The sequence below is a fragment of the Notothenia rossii genome (assembly GCF_949606895.1).
Source record: "Notothenia rossii genome assembly, chromosome: 1".
In the NCBI taxonomy this organism is placed as follows: domain Eukaryota; kingdom Metazoa; phylum Chordata; class Actinopteri; order Perciformes; family Nototheniidae; genus Notothenia; species Notothenia rossii.
The window spans coordinates 43,874,264-43,896,464 of NC_136912.1; the positions used below are offsets into that span (position 1 = coordinate 43,874,264).

At 41.2% G+C, this 22,201-nt stretch overlaps 2 protein-coding genes across 28 annotated transcripts in view; one reads left to right on the forward strand and one right to left on the reverse strand.

The window, feature by feature from the left end:
• rims1b (regulating synaptic membrane exocytosis 1b) overlaps nt 1–22,201 on the forward strand; it is a 172,185-nt gene that overhangs the window by 66,726 nt on the left and 83,258 nt on the right. The gene's annotated exons all lie outside the window — the stretch shown is intronic.
• The window catches only part of LOC307041178 (uncharacterized protein), a 16,957-nt gene continuing 3,951 nt past the window's right edge, over nt 9,196–22,201 (reverse strand). For 2 of the 4 annotated variants that reach the window (XM_079684501.1, XM_079684500.1), the window contains 3 exons: nt 20,929–22,201; nt 20,663–20,795; nt 18,864–19,825 (listed from right to left, as the gene is read on the reverse strand). The exon at nt 20,929–22,201 is cut by the window's right edge. In XM_079684501.1, coding sequence (XP_079540627.1) covers nt 19,067–19,825; nt 20,663–20,795; nt 20,929–21,077 — 1,041 coding nt within the window. In that variant the 5' untranslated portion in view covers nt 21,078–22,201 and the 3' untranslated portion in view covers nt 18,864–19,066. Of the gene's footprint in view, nt 10,136–11,131; nt 11,225–18,863; nt 19,826–20,662; nt 20,796–20,928 lie in introns of those variants that run through there. The other 2 variants (XM_079684503.1, XM_079684502.1) reach the window with 2 other exon arrangements.

Consider the following 22,201-nt stretch of genomic DNA (forward strand, 5'->3'; position numbering starts at 1 on the left):
GCCAACAGTGTCGAATGCTGCAGTCAGATCCAGGAGGATGAGGAGAGATGGGGAACCAGTGTCAGCCGCCATCAGCAGGTCGTTTGTGACCCTGACCAGAGCTGTTTCAGTGCTGTGGACGGAACGGAAACCGGACTGGAATTTCTCAAAGAGGCCGTTTAGTTGGAGATGGTCCTGAAGCTGGACTACAATGATGTCTACCAGCATGTCATGCACTCACTGGCTGTGTATGGAGTCAGATTTGGGTCAATATTCTAGCTCGCAAAACAAGCTACCCACGAGCGGGAAATGTGCTCACAGGCTGTGGCACAAAAATTAGTTTGTACAGAATAGGAAAGACAACAGCATTCACCAAACTCAAGACCCATCTCAGCGAGCTCAAAGATCTGGCCCATTGTGGACTCTCTGCCAGCTTGGAAGAGTCTTTGCCAGTCGCAAGAGAACTGGCGCTTCTGCTATGGAAGTAAGGAAATCAGACTGATGTGCACAAACTTTGATGAACTGAGGTTCCTAATTGCATCAATAACAGATGCAGCCTCGGAAAATCTGCCGCCAACAGAGGATGCATTTCAACAACATGTAAAGAGCAATGTTTCACACAGCGATATGGTGTCACAGCCCGATCCCAAACCCTTGTTATGGAGTCCTGTTGGCAAGGGGTGGATTGTCAGAGATGGGGCCATTCGACCAGAGGACACATTGACAGAATGTCAAAATGTGTCCCCTAACGTTTCTGAGGAACCTGACTTTTAACATTATATTCTAGTATCTATATACTTGACCTCTCACTGAATTATTTGATGAATTGTATACTGTACTTTGAATTAAGGTTCCAGTTTCAATAAAACCTGTACTATTTACACCTATGTTTTAGAGGCTTGCAATTTAGTACTAATACACTCGAATGTATTGGGTTACTCTTATTCTGACTGTTTGGTGATGTAGTTCAGCCACCTGGTATCTCCCTCTCCAAATATAATGACCATCAGTGAGCATTCTTAACTTAAGCTATTGTGTCACTTATCCCCCATTCGGAATTTGACTGTCTCAGAGAAGAGGTATGCCTATGTCTAAAGAAATCTCATTTGCAATAGAACTATACCAGATATTTCCATACAACTACTGCTTAGTGTTTTCAATAGCACCCTTGACAATTTATAAGTAATGGTATATTTTTTAGGGATTTCTGTTTTTCTGATAAATGAGAGAAAAGTGATTGAGTCCTATGTTCCTATCACCAAAAGTACAATTTCCGTCTAAACTAAAGCTAAGTTTACAGGACTATAATTCTTTTTTTTTTTTGTTAAATAATTGTCTGACTATTTGGTGATGTAGGACAGCCACCTGGTTCATACCTCAGCAAATCTAAAGAGGATCAGAGAGGTCACTCTCAAGTTATGGGCTTTCTTGTCACCTTTCCCATCTTCTTCTTTCGTGTAATGTTAGAGGTCCAACTCGGTGTCGTGTAGCCATGCCCGCATCTCTGGTCCTAGGTCGAAGAGGCTGGCTTCCGAGGGTGGTCTATATAAGGGGCAGATGGTGATTATATGGTCAGCGGTCTGCTCAGGGTCACCGCACTCGCATGCCGCACTGTCCGCCAAGCCCCACTTCTTCATCGATGTTTTAAAGCGACCAACCCCAGTTCGTAGACGGTTCAGAGTGGTCCACTGCCGGCGCGGTAGATCGTCTCCTCCAATGGCGCCATCTCCTGGGTCCCAGATGTAACGGTGGATTCGGGAGGGCCCGGCTGACTCCCACTCCTGCTTCCAAACTGATGCCAACCATGCATCTCTGGAGATGCCCTCAGAGGTGGAGTTGAGCATCTCTTGTGCTGCTTTGTTGTAGGGGTGGCGGGACTTGAGTCTGCTTGGAGGTGCTGGTGTTATTGTGGTGTTGTGCAGGATGTGCCAGTCATACTTTTGTGCCCTCCTGGCCAGGGCGAGGGTGGCAGCCTCCCGTCGGAGGCCGACCGGTGTTATTCCCGCGAGGACTGGCAAGAGGGACACAGGGGTAGGCTTTAAGCATCCAGTTATTATTCGGAGGGAGGTGTTGATAGCCACGTCGACCTTTCTCACATGAGGGCTTCTGCTCCAGACTGGGGCGCAGTATTCCACTGCAGAGAAGACCAGGGCTTGAGTGGATATTCGCAGCGTCTTAGCGGAGGCTACCCAGGTTGTTCCAGCGAGGCGGCGGATCAGCGCGACCCTGGATATCACCTTGGCCTTGACTTCTTCCAGGTGTTTTTTAAAGGATAATGTCCGATCCAGACGCACTCCAAGATACTTCGGGGCTTGCTGGACCTCCAGACATTTGTTGTCGACGCGCACCTCAAGTTCCCTCCTGGCTTCTCTGGTGCTAAGGTGGTATGTCGCTGCGACTGTCTTTCCGACGCTGAGCTGTAGACGCCACCTTCAAAGGTATAATACTAGTGTGCCCATGTCTTCGTTAAGACCCTCTTCCATCGCCTTCCACGTTGGTCGGCTCAGCATGATGGCAAGACCTTTCCCATATTCGGCCTGGTCTAATTTGGTCTTTTTCAGGGATTGGGGTAGTTCTAAAGAACAACCCAAAAAATATTTTTTCCCCCAAAATAAAATTCGACAACAATCAATTTCATTAATGGGAGACCCTAAAGATAAGAAAAATCATTGTTGTCATTTGTTCTACCTCGGGTAGGGGTATTTCAAAATCTGAGGGCCCTTCCTGCTAGACTATATATATCAGACAGCAAATGCATTTGGCATTTATTTTTCTGCTGCTACAGATGTAGCGATTCATTTCAGACAGTTTGAAACGCGAGGGCCGTGATTGGTACGTGATCTGCCCTCGCTCAAGGGAAAACCTCCAGCTTGACTTGAGACCGCCCCCGTGATAGATAAATGTAATTATAATGGAGCCAGCTGCAATGGATCATTGATCCACCAGTGGGTGCAGTGGGGTTCCACACTGGAGCTCATGTGAAATAAAGTGAGATACAGTATGCTGGATGTACAGCGGAACTTTGTTAAGATCCATATGTCACGGATATTATACTACTGTGCTAAATAAGAGACATGTAATCATTTACAAAACATCACCATGTTGTTATTTAACAAAATCATTTTGTTATTCGAAAAAAACGAACGGGAGGAAATGCAGCCCGGCTCTCGATTTGTAATCCTAATTTAATCATCATCTTCACCACGATCATTCATGTTTATGTTCGCCGAATTGACATGAAATCACTGACACATATGAATATACTGTATTCAACTTCATTAAAACGTTATTAACGTGCCTAAACTCAGTAATTCACCAAAAATATGTATATTTTAAATGGAGCTTCGTCGGTCGATCAGGATCCCAAAGTGTAGCGGAGGGATCCTCATCTGGATGAAGGGTGTTATTTTCCCCATAAGGAACAAGTCGCTGCAAATTATCCCGCTGATTACATGGCCACATTCTCAACAAAGTAACGACATGACTCCCAATATTAATTGAAATGCTTTTATGGATTTAGAAAATGTTTTTATTGATTTAAAAAATAGTTGTATGTATTGATTTAAATTGACATGCATCCGCTAAGAAAAATAGTCCTTTGTTACCGTTTTTTAAACAGTCTGAATGAAACGGCAGCTCTCAGCTGTGTATTTACACAACTAATGGCCCATCAACCACATCTCTCTCCCCCCCTCCCCCCGCTGATCTTTCTTCTCCAGCAGCTAAATTAACAGTAGGTTACTCTGAGTGACCATAGACTGTATGTGACAAGCTTACAGTTAGTGACGTAACAACACCATAAAAGCTGGTGGGTTGAAAGCAATACGGGAGGTAAAAATAACTAGAATAATTGTGATTTATTTATTGTGGCTTTTATGTTTTTAGGTATAAAATGTTATGTAATTCAGGCTTATAGTTCACCCTTCTCTAAAAGCCTTCAACAATGACAATATTCATTGTAATTTAATAAATCCTTCCAACACACATTGTAAAAAATAGCCTACTGTAAGTTAAGAAATCATTTCAATATGTACATCTTCTGATGTAACAACAATAACATTATAAATAGTAACATAGCTGAACATGGTATTGCACATTTAGCTTTGAGTGTTACTGACCTGAGATGTTTTTATTACATGAATTAAGGTGACTGAGGCTTTTTAACATACAGGGATGCAAACTCATCAGGTATGAAAAAGGTGACAAGGATCCGAGCCCCCGGCTCCCCCACCCCACGGAATGACAGAGGATTTTAGCAGTCAGAACAACTAAAGCAGTGTTAATAATAATAGAAACGCCAAAGAATCACATCTAATAGAAATATATAAAAGCATTTATTTTAAATTGTGGAGCAGTCAGTTTATAATTTTTGCAGCACTGTTGAGCATTTTGAAAATATATTTTTGTGCCTCTGTGCAAGGCTTAGTCTTTCTATCTTTATAGCCACATGGTGTAAAGTAACTAAGTTCACAAACTCAACAAGTATACTTGGGCACAATTTTGAGATACTTGTACTTTATTTAAGTATTTCAAAGTTTTGCTACTTTGTTCTTCTACTCCACTACAGTTCAGAGGTACATGGTGTACTTTTACTCCACTACATGTATTTAATACCTTTAGTTACTTCACAGATCTGGATTAATTAAGTGAAATATAATCAAGTGTTAAATCAGACTTTAGTTCCTCGTGGAGTTAATCCACAAGCTACCCTGCAGTAAGTCATTCAAACTAGCTGCACCTTTAGCAGCTTTGAGAACACTTTCATGATCAATCATTATAAAATGATGAAATGGACCAATCTGCACAATGACTACTTTTACTGTCGCTACTTTCACTATATTTTGATGATAATACTTTTCTACTTTTACTTGAGGAACATTTTGAATGCAGGACTTTTACTGAAACAGAGTATTCCTACACTCTGGGACTATTACTTTTACTCAAGTACAAGATCTGAGTACTTCTACTTTTACTCAAGTACAAGACCTTAGTACTTCTACTTTTACTCTAGTACAAGATCTGTGTGCTTCTACTTTTACTCAAGTACAAGACCTGAGTGCTTCTACTTTTACTCAAGTACAAGATTTGAGTACTTCTACTTTTACTCTAGTACAAGATCTGTGTGCTTCTACTTTTACTCAAGTACAAGATTTGAGTACTTCTACTTTTACTCTAGTACAAGATCTGTGTGTTTCTACTTTTACTCAAGTAAACCTTTCGCAAAACCACGCCCCTAAATGCCCGTTGTCCAATCATATTCGATCACGTGCGCGGCTCCCTGTGGAAGTCCGACAAGCTTATGGTACGTCTACACTACAGGCATCAAAAAATGCTTTCAACGCTTCGCCCATTCACTTGAATAGGGTGATGTAGAAGATTTTTAATCTTCGCCGAACTGCATTGTGGAGAGCATGTCATGGCTTTGCAAGCATCACGAGCATCTATCGGCATCAAAAGTTGAACAATGTTCAACTTTTGAGGCTCGATGCTTGGCATCAGCCAATCAAATCCTGTTATGCAAATCCCGCCAGTGCAAGCGCAGCCAATCAAACCGCGTGCAAGCTGGGAGAGCCAGACCGCAGTTCATTTCCTCATCTTCCAAACGAGATATTACGGTAGCAAATCACCCGGTTCTTTACGACCGGAACTATTTACCGGGATACAAACCGGAGGAACCACGCATGGAGGGAGGTGGCAGAGACAGTGGGTGAAACTGATAGTTTTTTCGCTTGTTTGGAGAGTTTATATCCAGTTTACTTCGTTTTAACATTGCTATTGCTTTGTATGTCGGAGGCGGGAGATTCATGTGATTGGTTGCTCGCAAAAAATCGCCAAGCTTCAGACACGCCCAGCTTCAAGATTTTTACATGCCTGTTGTGTAGACGGGCCGTTAGCGTTCAAATTCATTGCGAAAATGGTGAAGCGTTGTGCTTATGGTCTTTGCAAATCGAATAGCAGATATCCCATAAGCTTAGAGGAGGGGGGGGGGGTGATATTTTACCCGTTTCCTAAACTCAAAACCCGAGAGGAGAGATGCCGCCAGTGGATAAAGAAATGCGGCAGGCCCCATGCCCAGCTGAATATGGCGAATATCAACAAACACAAATACGTTTGCTCCAAGGTAAATACGTGCTAACGTAGCTAGCTAGCTAGCAAAGATTACATTCACAAATTAACTAACTAATTTAATTAACTAATTTCACTAGCTAACGTTGGCTAAAGTCACACGACTACAGCTGTAAGCTGTGTGCTTATAGGTCGTTTTGACCATGTATATCACTTGATGCATAATAATGTCTGAACAGCTGAGGATGATCTGGCCATCATGCTGCGTCAACCAACATGGTCAGCGGTGGAACAGGGTCTCAACCAGGACATGGGCATCTTGGCTGCCTACATGCGCATGTGGCGTCTGCAGCTCAGTACTGGGAAGACTGTGTCGGCCGCATACCACCTGTGCAACAGAGAGGCAAAAAGGGAACTATCGGTGTCCATTGACAACAAACGTTTGGAGCACCAACTAGCCCCCAAGTACCTCGGTGTTCGGCTGGACAGGACATTGTCCTATAAACAACACCTGGAAGAAGTGAGAGCCAAAGTGACAGCAAGGGTCTCGCTTATCCGCCGCCTCGCTGGTACAACCTGGGGTGCCTCCGCCAGGACGCTACGAATATCCACACAAGCCCTGGTGTTCTCTGCTGCCGAATATTGTGCCCCAGTCTGGTGTAGAAGCCCACATGTGAAGAAGATTGATCCTGTCATTAACAACGCCCTTCGGATCATAACTGGTTGCCTGAAGCCCACCCCCGTGTCCTACCTGCCAGTCCTAGCGGGAATTGCCCCGGCCGGCCTCCGACGAGAGGCCGCTACCCTTGCACTTGCAAGGAAAGCCCAAGAACATGACTGGCATATCCTGCATGAAACCACAACTAAGGCAGCAACCCCAAGCAGACTCAAGTCCCGTCACCCCTACAACAGGAGAGCACAAGAGATGCTTGGTTCCATCCCTGAGGACCTGTCTACAAGGGCATGGTTAGCAACTTCCTGGAAGCAGGAATGGGAGTCGGCTGAGCTCACACGTCTGCACCATCACATCCAAGACCCGGGAGATGGAGTCGAAGGAGAACATCTACCACGCCGGCACTGGACCCTACTGAACCGCCTCCGTACTAGGGTTGGTCGTTTCAAATCATCAATGAAGGAGTGGGGCCTGGCAGACAGCGCAGTATGCGAGTGTGGCGAGCCTGAGCAGACTGCCGACCACATAATCACCACCTGTCCTCTGTACAGACCTCCTTCAGAGGCTGGCCTCTTCCAAGTGGGACCAGAGACGAGAGCGTGGCTTTGTGACACTGAGCTGGACATATGACGACGATACACGAAAGAAAGAAAGAAAGAACAGCTGAGCTCCGTTATTAGTCTACCTGTGGTCAAAGTACAAACAAGAAAGCCAACAGGCAATCATTCATTTATATTTTGCTTTAATCTTTGTAGCATTTTGTTAATGGAAAGCCTACTGCCGACTTCCCTAATCCTGATGCACAAGTGGGCACCCCGACCCCCACAAAGGAACAACAAGGTGGATGCAGAAAGCCACCAAGGAAACGGTAGTTCACTTAAGACAAACTACAACATTTATTGCCTCTGGTGATTGTATTGTTTTATTCCAAAATAATAATAATAATTCCGTCAAATTTGACATACAGCTCATGTGGTTTTTCCCTCTTGCACTGCGACCTGTATGCAAGTGCCTCTATTGATGTTGTGCCTCCCTCTTTTCTAATGTTTATACTGTGGATATAACCCTCCATAGCGTATTGTAGCCCCTTTTGTCGGGACCTGGAGGATATTGCTGCGTTATTGCTCCAAAATGAGTCTGTTAAGGCGACTCCGACGTTACGGAGACCCTCCATTGTGGCTTTGTTTAACGCATCTGGCTCTCAGCTTGTCGGACTAGCAACAGTAACCAAGGGGGGGCGTGGCTTTGCGAAAGGTCAATTGATCGCATCCGCGCTGCTGCGCCAGTCAACAGAGCGTGCGTGTGACATATTTAGTAGCAGGATGTGCTCTGAAAAATAGGGCTCCCCGAAAGCAAATGGGTAATTCGAAAACTGACAGAGCTCCCTCTATACAAATCAAACTGTAGACGGTGTGAAAGCACCTATTGTTTTAAATAATGTTCGGAATGTGACCTGTGAGCCTTTTGAATTACCGTGGGACAGCACATTCTAAACTAAAATGTTCAATCAATAAAGTAACATCTTATCTTATCTTAATAATATCTTCATATTAATAATAATAATAATAAATCATACACTATGTGTCCGAAAGGGAGCAGGAGGAAGCAAACGCAAAAATATACTGCATATTAAAGCAAACGATTGTAAAGGTTAAAGTATGAGCATAACAAATAAAGAAGTGTAATGTAAACATTTAAATTATGATTATTTAATATATAAAGACTATATATTATTGAATTACAAGATTAGATATACTTTAGTTGATCTAAAATATTGATGTGTTCAAAAGCTCTTCAAAACACAACTGAAAGTCCATGAAACTTGTCTTTCTGTATTTGTGAATGAAGCACCATCTCCTGGTTAAAACCTGAAATTGAAAATCTGGCAACGCCCTCTTGGAAAATAGTGGGAGGGCTTAACATTCCTCTATACTGGTCTTTGGCAGGTCGTAGGCAGGAAGCTGTAAACTGGAGTCCGAAATTCAGTGCTACATCTGTATCACACACACACACACACACACACACACACACACACACACACACACACACACACACACACACACACACACACACACACACACACACACACACACACACACACACACACACACACACACACACACACACACACACACACACACACACACACACACACGTACACACAATTGTTGTCCCCCTTTCTCTCACACTCAAAAAAATAACTCATTGGATGAACTCGATTCAATTGTGGGCAGGATTTCCATCCAATAAATATCCGTAGCCCCAACTGAAACTAAAAACATCCATTTAATAAAATTGAATTGAGTTAGAACAACTCATTTTTATCAAATAAAGCTGAAATAAAATTATTACGTTAAGTAAATTAAATGAATTTACATTTGTCCAACTCAAACTAATATAATTAATTGGTAAATAAATAATGTAAAAATATTATTATTTTTCACTTTCTCCCCTATTAAGACACTCATGAGACAAAACCTAGTTGAGATATTTTTATTGAAAATTCTCAGATAACAATTACACCTTGAGGTGGATAGCCAATCCTCACTTTACTTGTGTAAACAGTGTCAAAGTTCTCTGTCAGAGTTATTTGTCTGTCTGCATTTCTTTTTTTATAAAACATATCAATAAACAGACTGAGCAGGAGATAAAAGCAACTCAGAAAAATAATAATAATGCCAATCATGGATGAGGAAGGTGACAGTAATCCTCAATTCAACATCAATATTTATATACACATCTCAATATTAACTCTACTTGAATACACAGAGCAAGATGTACAAATATTTTTTTTAAAGAACATTTTTAAAGTTGTGCAAATAGCACTCCCGTAACAGTGCCGAAACTGGTGAAAAATGAACACCCAGCTATTCTAGATCTCCCAGAGTCATAAACAACAAAGACACTATAAAAAGGTGGAATCTTTGCACTGCTCTCCAAACAGGGAATATCATTGGGTGGTTTTGATATATAAAAGAGCGCACTGCACAAACCCTACAGTATATTTGGTAATTGAATAAGTGTAGTGTAGCCATTTGCTTTGAACCTACAATTACAAAAAAAGCTAAATATTTGTTAAGGAAACTTGACAATACACTTGTTCACCTCTTATGCAAACAGCTTGATTTTCAGCTGCTGTATTTTTGCATTCAGCTTGTGCCCATCCAAGTTCATTACGATCTTCTGTAGAAACTCAAAGGTGTACTTCAGGTTGTCCGGGAAGCTGAGATCAAGGGCATAAATGAGCCCCAAGAGCATGATGAGTCCCACAATGACGCTGCCTACGTTTTCCATTACTTTAATGCCTTCAATAACAATTCCCACGTCCTCTGGCCCCCCATCCCCGTTTCTTCGGATCGTGTAAATCCCCATGACTGTGTTGGAAATGTCCCTCTCTGCATCGTCAGCGGTGGAGGCCTGAAAACAACACAAACACGTATGTTAAGTAAAAAGCTGAACCCCACAAACAGAAAACTGTATGAAATATAAATAAGCATTCTTAAACCATCAACTGCAGTTTAGAGAAGTCGATTTGCTTCTGTCTGGCTCGCCTAATTGACCAATACTGCTTTAAACTGAGATAAGGACCTCCAACCTTATCAACATACAGAGCCTGAAATACAGAAATAAATAGTTGTACAAAAATGTAGAAATAAATTAAATCTATTAAAGATAGTTATCCATGTATGTCCTGTTTGCTTATCAACTTTTACTTATTTATTCATACATTTACCTATTTATTTCTATATTTATTATTTTATTCATGTATTTATTTCAGGATCTATTTATTATTTTTATTTATTTACTCCTGTAATAATTTAAACATGTATTTCTGTATTTATTAATCCATTCACCTACTTATTTCTATATGTATTTCAATATTTATTTATTCGAGAATTTATTTATTTCAGCTTGTATTTATTCATTTCTGTATTAATTGATACGTTTATTTATTGCCTTATTTATTTATGCATTTACCTACTTATTTCTACATTTATTTATTCTTAAATGTATTTATTTCAGCATTTATTTATTATTTATCCCTGAATTAATGTATACATTTATTTATTCATTAATATCCATATTTATTTATTTATTTCCTTATTTATTCCTGTATTTATGTTTTCATTTATTTATTGATAATAATAATAATATTTTTTATAGCGCCTTTCAAGAGACCCAAGGACCTTTACAATGGGAAACAAAACAACAAAATAATAATAGTCACAAGGATACACAGGTTAGATATCTAAGTAATACACACAAGCGAGAAGTTGACATTATAGACATCTAGCCTTGGGTATGAATGGTGGTGTGCCATAGGATGTTCTCATTATAAATACATGCCATGGTATGAATAAGTTAGGGTAACACTGTTCAACGCTACATGGGAAAAATATTGTATAAACTTACCAGATACTCCTTGAAGAACGAGTCTGGATCTTCATTTAGGTATATTACAAGGCTTCTCAGGATGCACTCCCTCCTGGTGTTGATGTTGTCACACTAAAGCAGGGTCGACAAATCAGGACAGAATTTAGTTAATGTGGGTGCGACAGAGCGGTTGTCTGAAGACCAGAAAGGTCGTATCAGTCGAAATGTCCCTAAGCAGGACATGGTATCTGACGAAAAATGCATTTGTACTAATCAAATCTGTGATTGCAAGGCCTTCCTTTATCTTTTTCCCCTTCACTCCTCCTTTGCTGGTGAAGATTTGTAGCAGCTTGTCGGAAAATACTATATTATTACACTATTTATGCTAGGTGTTTATGCTGTTAAATTGAGCATATAGTTCCACTGTAATTACCAAAGAACATACCGCATCTCTGTAGTAATGGCACCGTTTGAATTGGATCAGGTCAGTTTTTGTTTGTGTTGAACAGTTTCAGAGAAATAGCGTAACTGTAACCATAGTAACTCAATCTCACTCGTGCCTTTGTTCGCACAGCGCCAGATGAGAGGGGGAGACGCGGTGCTGAGACCCCGCTGAGTGAACAGCGAAGGAATAAATTACAATATAATAGATTGGTGTAGATTTCCCACTTTCCCCCTGATGATCTCAATAACTCGCTAGATTTTTCACTAGTCGCTTTTAGAAATAAAGTCGCTAAGAGGGTCTGAAAAGCTAGTAAGTCCAGTGAGAAAGCAAGCAGTGTGCGTATGCTTCAGTGGGTAGAGTGGGTCTGCCGTAACTTTAAAGTAATGTGGAGGGGGAGGGGCTCTGCCGCAGCACGTTAAACCGTGTGCGACCGTTATTAACATTTTCACAGAACAGAAGAGAGAGACAGCAAGCGCATTTCGTGGCATCTGCGGGCAGTGGCAAGTACTTCCGGCATCTGCCACAGAGGCCGCTACTCCGTGGTATCTGTGGCAAGTATATGCCACAGATGCCACAACTTGCCGTGGCAAGTATATGCCACAACCATGCCACAACTTGCCGTGGCAAGTATATGCCACAACTTATATATGCCACAACTTGCTGTGGCAAGTATATGCCACAACTTGCCGTGGCAAGTAAATGCCACAAGTTAAGAGTTAAGAGAAGGTTTACGGTAGCTGCCACTCGCCTTCCGTGGCAAATGCTGATATTTAAATGTCGCTGTTTTGGCATGACTTTATCGGACTGATCTGTACACAAGACTGATGATCTGTTACTGATGGTCCGATCATATTTTTCAAAAAGATTAAACATTATGTTCTATAGATTTTACTTGGAGAACGTGGTTTGTTAAAATAAATAAACGTGCTATTTTTATGATAATAATCAAGATATATTATTAGTAAGTTGACATAAAGATCTAACATTGTTGACCAGAGGTGGGAAATAGGCTAACTTGTATACTCAAGTACTGTACTTGTGATTTATAAATAGCCTACTTGTACTTTAGTTGAGTATGTAAATGGTATGTTACGTAGTAGGCTACTTACCCCACTACAATTCAGAGGTAAATTGTGTAATTGTAGCCTACTCCCCTACATTTATTTAATACGCTACCTTTAGTTACTTACTACAGATTCTGATTAATGATGATACATATAATCAAGTCTTAAATCAGACTTTATAGTTACTCCTGGAGTAAATTCACAAGATGCCCTACTACAGTATACAAAGTCATTAAAACTAGCTGCACCTTTACCAGCTTTGAGAACACTTTCATGATCAATCATTATAATGAAAACATGTAATATGCACTTTAAGTATATTGTTATGCTAATCATTTTGCGCTTTTACTTGAGTAACATTTTAATGCATGACTTTTACTGGTAACAGAGTATTCCAACATTTAGGTTGGCTACTTCTACTTTTACTTCACACTAGAACCGCCAGGGGTCGCTGTATAGCCTACCTAAAACCACCAACGTGTCAAATGACCGAATGCATTGATTTTCAAGGTACAATGTTATTTTATTTATCATACTAGAACACAATGAGTGTTGCCACTACATCGCCGTGGCATGTGCCTTGGCATTTGTGGCATCTCCCACAGAGGCCACTACTCTGTGGCATCTGTGGCAAGTATATGCCACAGATGCCACAACTTGCCGTGGCAAGTATATGCCACAACTTGTCGTGGCAAGTAAATGCCACAGATGCCACAACTTGCCGTGGCAAGCATATGCCACAACTTGCCGTGGCAAGTATATACAACAACTTGCCGTGGCATTTGCGCATGCTGAACGGGAGTTGCCACAAGATGCCAGAGTTAAGAGAAGTTATACAGTAGCTGCCACTCGCCTTCCGTGGCAAATGCTGATATTTAAACTCGTATTTATCGTGTAAAATGTCGCTGTTTAGGCATGACTTTATCGGACTGATCTGTACACAGGACTGATGTGCGATCTCTATTTTTCAAAAAGATAATAAATTATCATTTATATTCAATTTTACTTGGAATAGCCTACGTGGTTTGCTAAAATAAACAAACGTGCTATATCTATGATAGTAGGCTAAACATAGGCCTATATTGTAATAAAAAAATTAATATTGGCAAGTGAGCGTTGCAACGAAAGCCCTTGGCAATTGTCGCTTCTTGAGGGGAGTTTCCACTGCTTGCTACAATAACCAGGTGTATTGTTACTAGTAAAGACAAATAATTAAAAAATAAATATCTGTATTGACACAGCAACGTGTACAATGGTGTTATTAGACTTGGCTACAGACTTAGGGCAGCACCATGAGAATGATAAATACTTAAATAAACATGAAGAATGTTCTCTTAAGCATGATACTCCAAGCAATCCTCATTTAACCGTATAAAGTTGATTTAATATGTTGAGGAAAGAGGGTTACAATGTAATATAATTACACCCTTGTTAAAACTTGTTTTGTGCATCAGTAAAAAGGTTATATGTCATGCATGCAAATATCAAATCATTGTGTTGCTAATTAACATAAACAGATTTTGATATGATACGTTGTATTTACTTTATTTATCTAAAATGTTGAAATCTTTGCGTTACAGCAGTGATAAGGGATAGGAAACATAAAATAATAATAATAAAAAGAAACAGGAAATAATTTACACATTATTAGTAGATATTTATCTACAGAGTATCTAAAGAATAAACAATATAGCCAACTGAATATGTAAGAATACACTATAATAAACCATCTTACTAAAACCAATAGAAACATATATTTGTCTTTCTTAACCCTTTCATGCATGAATTATGAAAGCCTCACTCAGGTTTTTTTACCAGGTTTTTTTATTGCTCTTGGGGCATGAAAAACAAGATTTTAACTTTAGTTTATTTTTATCTAGTTTTTTCAAATTTGGAACATTTAAAAATACATTTAAAAAAAGAATTTTAAGGATGATGTTTTATAATAATATATCTTGAGTATTATCATAAAAATAGCACGTTTATTTATTTTAACAAACCACGTTCTCCAAGTAAAATCTATAGAACATATAATGTTTAATCTTTTTGAAAAATAGAGATCGGACCATCAGAAACAGATCATCAGTCTTGTGTACAGATCAGTCCGATAAAGTCATGCCAAAACAGCGACATTTTACGCGATAAATACGGGTTTAAATATCAGCATTTGCCACGGAAGGCGAGTGGCAGCTACCGTAAACCTTTTCTTAACTCTTAACTTGTGGCATTTACTTGCCACGGCAAGTTGTGGCATATATTTGCCACGGCAAGTTGTGGCATATATAAGTTGTGGCATATACTTGCCACGGCAAGTTGTGGCATGGTTGTGGCATATACTTGCCACGGCAAGTTGTGGCATCTGTGGCATATACTTGCCACAGATACCACGGAGTAGCGGCCTCTGTGGCAGATGCCGGAAGTACTTGCCACTGCCCGCAGATGCCACGAAATGAGCCAGGCCCTACTGACAGAAGACACACTTACTGGAGCCCGCTGCACTGTAGGCCAACGCTGTAAATACTTCTGTATAAATTAGCTCCTGTCTCTTTAGCTTTATTACAAGTTGACGGGAGTTCTGCGTTAGCTTTAGCATTTGCCATTGTGTTAAGTGTGGAGACGATATAAGGGGGCTGCGGGAGAATAACCCAAATCTAACAAATTCAAAGTGATGACTCTTTTTCTAAAGGTTTACCTCAAGTACGAGCAAAAGGTATGCAGCATTAAAACTACTCTGAGAAGTCAAATGGAATCAAATAAGTAACTTAGGCCTTCGTTTCTGCACAATTGTGGGTGCCTGCTTGTGAGTGAGGTTACCCATAAAAGACTCAGCACATATTATCTCATTATTTAGATTAAATATTTGGCAGTAAAAAAAAGACCAGTGCCTAAACTCAACTGCACTCCTACAGTCCTCCTCTGCCTGCCTGCACTAAGGCCAGAAGAGATGGACAGACCTGAGCATTATGATAGAAAATGGTGGCGCTTACCTCATGCACTTTAATTACTCTTTGCATTTTTTTGGTTGGATATAAACTCAATTTTGGTGTACTGTGTTCAATGAAAATAACATTAAATCTAATATAATACAATCCACTGATCTCCATTATCCAGCAGGTATTCAATGCTACCCACATGTAGCAAGCTAGCTTCTAGCTACCAGTTATCTGGCTGGCCATAGCTAGCTTGCCGTTTACAACTAAAAACGGAGCAAAATATAACACGGTCGTTTCAAATATTCTTGTCGATATTACTGTGTGAAAAGGCATTACTTGGAAACAGGGTACGTTCTAAACTACTAGAGACTACTAAAAAACTACTAAAATACTTACCAAAGAATAGACTTTCCACAGTCAGTGTCAGAGAAAAGGAGGCAAAAGACAGAACGGATGTTGCGCATGCGCAAAGGGGATGTCCCCAGATGAAAACAATTCATTTTGAGTTGATCTGTCCTAAATACATTTAATAAGTGAATTGATGAAAGTAATTTGTGTTACACTAATGAACTATACTTAGGTTTATTTCTTAATTAAAGCGAACATTTGTATATTGTGTCAAGTCTAAGAAGGGCTTGAATCGTTTTTATGAGTGCACATGCTCTCTATGTTTGGGTTACCATGGAGAAGCACATTTTTAGGCTAAAGGAGGTTGACATTATTACATGAGCGAGATGGTACTGCTTATTCTCCCCCCCCCCCCCCCCCCCCTCACACACACACACACACACACACACACACACACACACACACACACACACACACACACAGACACACACTATTCTAGGCAAGAATGTTTCAGAGATGTCCTACATATACATACTGTACGCATATCTGCACACAAACATTTTGTGGCTAGTTGCACAAGATGGCGTCTATCAACTTCCGGCGGCTGGGTGTGAGCCTGAGTACTTCAGGTCTTCGGTGTGGAGTTGTTTGGGGAGTTAGCGATATACATGAGAGAGAGAGAGAGAGAGAGAGAGAGAGAGAGAGAGAGAATACAGATATAGTTACTGATAGATTGGAACAGTCTAAAGCTTAAATTGAAATTGAGCAATTTTATTTCTCTGAATGTTTTTAAAGCACGTCTAAGTGAAATGCATTCTGAAACTATGGGTATTTGTAAATGTTGATAAGTATGTAAATATGTTGTATGATATCCTTTATTGTTTGTTTTTATGTTGTTTTATGCAGTGCTTGAATTGGGCCGGTACTCACCGGTACGCAGTACCGGCACTTCTGATTTTTACCCATTTGGTACCGGCACTTCTTACTGAGTACCGGCAAGGTGCCGGTACTCAGTAAAATGCCGGTACTCAGCCGCCGGCAATATACGTATATATTGTAAACGCAACGCAGCGCAAATGTGGGTCTGACTCTGCCTCACAGAGGGTGACTGGCTGTCTACATGACGTGGCCTGCCGACATTGACACTTTCATACAGATCATATTAATGCCCTCGATTGGTCTCTGTGTGTCATTCAAGCTCGGGAGGGTGTGTGTTGGTGTATGTGTGGCGCGAGCGAGCGAGAAAGCGCGCGCACCGGTTATGTGTATTGTTGTTAGCATCTGGTGCTAGCTAGCTGCGCTAACGGATATAAGGAGCTTTTTCAACAACAAGGTGGAGGGAGAGTCCTTTGCTGTCAGACTGAGAGGCTGATAACTACAGCTCTGGTGAGGTAAATTACTCTCTGAGTCTTTAGATAGTTAACTTAGTTTAAGTTATCTCAGTGGGTCTCAAACGGTTCGGTCACCGTTTATGTAAACACATATTTCCATTTGAGGGGGTAGTGATTCGTAAAATATGCATGAATAATACAAACAAAATGTTAACTAGGTGAAAAAAGGTAAGATAAACTTGTTGAGAGCTAAAACTAGTCTTTGCTGTTGCCTCAAAGAGGAGCAGGGGGGAGAGGAGGGAGACAGGAGAGGCCGATTCAGGAGCCCAGACACACTCACAACTATAAATGAACCAAAAACTAATAAATAAACAAGTTTCAATGTTTTTTCATATTGGATATTGTATGTTATTGGTTATAGCCATGTTCTTATGATTTTATGATTATTTAAATGTATACATTTTTGTTTCATATGGGTGTAGTCTCTTTATTTCCCCCTCAAAATGCACCAGATTGATGCATTTAAGTCCAACATTTAAAAAAAAATCTTACCGGGGGAGCATGCCCCCGGACCCCCCTATAGGATTTGAGGCCCGGCCCCACTGTTCCCAAATAGATTTGCAATTTTTTTTAAATAGTAACCCATCTCCATATGTTTCTTTTTGGGTAGTAGATTTAAACTAGAGGGCTATCACTTTGTGCAGCAACGCTATTGACAAATAAATACAGCAAAATGGCACAAAAAACTGGTAGTGGCCTCAGGGACGAGGAGTCATTTAACCAGCCAGTAGGAGTCAAGCTTTACTTTCTTTTATATCCATAAAGAAAAAGTAAATCTGTTTACAGTTGTTTCATTATGGATGTTGAGAGGTATCCATATATCTCTTCATTTTGCTCTCAAATTGCACCAGATTGATGAATCTAACTTCAATATTAAAAAAAAAATGTTCCCGGGGGAGCATGCCCCCGGACCCCCCTAGACTAGAGGGTGTCAGGTCCACTCCCCACTTATAAAAATAGCACTTTACCACTGCACCCCCTCTAATCTCAGATGCACCCTGAGTCATTTTGTTTAAGTACAGTGAGCCTTTCTAAAATATACAGTAAAGAGACAAACCCACCAGCATTATAGGATATACTATGACTATGTGCGAAATACTTGTTGCTGATTTAGAGTACTGGCACCTTTTTTATTCCAATTCAAGCACTGGTTTTATGTTTAATGTGGAACTTACATTGCTGCAGGTCTCCCTTGTAAAAGAGATCTATGATCTCAAGGGACCAATCTGAATAAACAAAGGTTTGAAATGAAATCAAACATTAGTGTACCACACTACATCATGTTATCATATTGTGGATTTATTATATTATGTATTGTCCTGTGTTATTTTTGTGTGCATTTGTTTTGAGGTTATAATTCATTTGTTATATATAATATATATATATTAGTTATATTCATTAGCCGATTCTTTTGAAAAAGAAAAATGGAAAATGAGCCAAACGCAGCAGCATTTGGATGCACTTCAACCAAAACCCAGGCAGTGATAAAGCGCACCATTTGTAAAGGCAAACTATCCTTTAAAGCAGGGTCAACAAATAATCTCCATCGCCACTTAAAAACACAGTATCTAATATAAAGAGTTGCGTGAATTTCATTCAAGGCAAGACAACTTTATTTACTTAACACATACAGAGGGTAAATTCAAAGTAGTACATTCACTGACATGGATATGGCGCCACCTTGTGTCATGTTTACAAAGAAGATTATTGACATTAGGTCTGGCAATACAGTCAATCATTATCCTGGTGATTATTTAGCTTATTTTCCCTTCAAAGAGCCATAATTCCCATCACTAATTGCTGCCCAGGCTTGCCCATGCTTTTACCAGCGGTCCGTTCTGGTAGTTGACCAGGAAGCAAGCCACATTGAAGAGCTCCTCAATGCTTCCACACACAGACAGTGGTATGGCTTTGTCAAATAGTTTGCTCTCTTTGAGTCTTCTGATGCACCTCTCCACATGGTCCCTCAGACGTGCAATGGATTGAGTCTGCCTGACATCCTCCCTGCTCATTTGGGTTTTTTTGTGCAGAAAGGCAGGCCTGTACACTTTACACTCAACCAGATTGTCCACAAGGAACCCTTTGTCGACCATTATCGCCATGTCTGCTGTGAGCAGGCTCATGATGCCAGACAGCTTGAAGATCTCCCGGTCACTCATAGATCCTGCATACAGGCTAGACACAAATGTAATGGCACCATGTGGTGCCATGCCGATCATTGCCTTGAATGTAGCATGCGACTTGTATGTAGAAAACACCTCACTCTGCAGCAGGAGAGATGATGGAGTCTGGCAGAATACTGCAGTGCAGTCAAGCACCACTTGTGTGTCAGGGAAAGCTGAAAACTCTGGTGGAAGGTGAGCTTTGACAACTTCGCGTGGGATCCACAGACGTTTGCTTCCAAGCAGTTGGTAGAGGAAGTGTGTCCAGGTGGAAACAATTCTGCTGACTGTGGTGCGGTGAATGCCAAACCGTTCTGCAAGATCCCTCAGATGTAGGCACACTGACAGGTGCATGAGGAACAGCAGCAGCTCATCTATGGGTGGAGGTTTCTGTGAAAACAAATAAGTGTTATACTGTAGATACTGTTATAGGGGAGACAGGGTACAGTTGTAACACATCTTCCTGGGGTTTGTTGTTCTGTGTGTGTGCTCCTTTTTTTACTCTGTTCAGTCCTCCAGCTGTGACCAATAAGTCTCCTGATCTCTCGCTCTCTATCTCTCTCTCTCTATCTATCGTATGTATATCGCTAACTCCCCAAACAACTCCACACCGGAGACCGGAAGTACTCAGGCTCACACCCAGCCACCGGAAGTTGATAGACGCCATCTTGTGAAACTAGCCGGACGGAGTGAGCTGATTGTTCACTTTTGCTGACATCACGTTCTGGCCGGTCTGGCAGCAAACACTACTGAAAATGAATGTGTCACACATGACACACTAAATGTGGGGCTATTGGATCTTGTAGACATAAGACACACAGACACAGACACAGACACACACACACACACACACACACACACACACACACACACACACACACACACACACACACACACACACACACACACACACACACACACACACACACACACACACACACACACACACACACACACACACACACACACACACACACACTTAATTCCCTGTACAATATCTTTCAGGATATCCAGGAACACAGAGCACAATCACTTTAGTGAAGGATTATATGTATTATATCCTGTGTGTGTGTGTGTGTGTGTGTGTGTGTGTGTGTGTGTGTGTGTGTGTGTGTGTGTGTGTGTGTGTGTGTGTGTGTGTGAGTGATGTGATGCACTTGTTAAACGGTGGTATAGTGCGCAGCGTGCATAATTATTAATATACATCCATGCTTGAATGCTGCTTACCGTTGTTGATGTTTGAGAGGAATCCGAGCTGCTGGCAGAGGATGCCTTAGCGTTGGTGATCCGCACCATCTTGGTGTTGGCTGCAGGCTGCACCAATTTCCAAAAGGCGAGGAAATGCTTGTATGTGGCAAATCTAAGAATGTAATATTGTTCATGTTAGACATAGTTTTGTTTCTTAAATTAGCTTCCCCAAATGAAAAGTGTTTATCAAACTAGTGGCCATAACAACATCCTGATAGCCTTATAAACAAACCTTATAAACAAACCTGGTGTAGAAACGAATGTCCTCGTCCGACCCTGCCAGGCGTTGTATCCCGAAACGAGATCTCAGTTGTAACACTTCCAGCTGGTGTTCTCGTCGGCCACCTGATTTGCCATCACTGCCGCCGCTGGATTTACAGTACAGAGTAGTCATGATCTGGCGGCGAAAGTGTTTCCACCTCGTACTCAGCTGTCAAGTCCGGGGTGGGAGTCTCTGCCCTCGGCCGACGCTCCCAAACATTATGTATTGGTGTAGGTAGCTCGTAGTTATTCCAAGCAAAGAGAACAGGTGTAGCTCCTTTTTTTACTCTGTTCAGTCCTCCAGCTGTGACCAATAAGTCTCCTGATCTCTCGCTCTCTATCTCTCTCTCTCTATCTATCGTATGTATATCGCTAACTCCCCAAACAACTCCACACCGGAGACCGGAAGTACTCAGGCTCACACCCAGCCACCGGAAGTTGATAGACGCCATCTTGTGAAACTAGCCGGACGGAGTGAGCTGATTGTTCACTTTTGCTGACATCACGTTCTGGCCGGTCTGGCAGCAAACACTACTGAAAATGAATGTGTCACACATGACACACTAAATGTGGGGCTATTGGATCTTGTAGACATAAGACACACACACACACACACACACACACACACACACACACACACACACACACACACACACACACACACACACACACACACACACACACACACACACACACACACACACACACACACACACACACACACACACACACACACACACACACACACTTAATTCCCTGTACAATATCTTTCAGGATATCCAGGAACACAGAGCACAATCACTTTAGTGAAGGATTATATGTATTATATCCTGTGTGTGTGTGTGTGTGTGTGTGTGTGTGTGTGTGTGTGTGTGTGTGTGTGTGTGTGTGTGTGTGTGTGTGTGTGTGTGTGTGTGTGTGTGTGTGTGTGTGTGTGTGTTCTTTGTGAGTGATGTGATGCACTTGTTAAACGGTGGTATAGTGCGCAGCGTGCATAATTATTAATATACATCCATGCTTGAATGCTGCTTACCGTTGTTGATGTTTGAGAGGAATCCGAGCTGCTGGCAGAGGATGCCTTAGCGTTGGTGATCCGCACCATCTTGGTGTTGGCTGCAGGCTGCACCAATTTCCAAAAGGCGAGGAAATGCTTGTATGTGGCAAATCTAAGAATGTAATATTGTTCATGTTAGACATAGTTTTGTTTCTTAAATTAGCTTCCCCAAATGAAAAGTGTTTATCAAACTAGTGGCCATA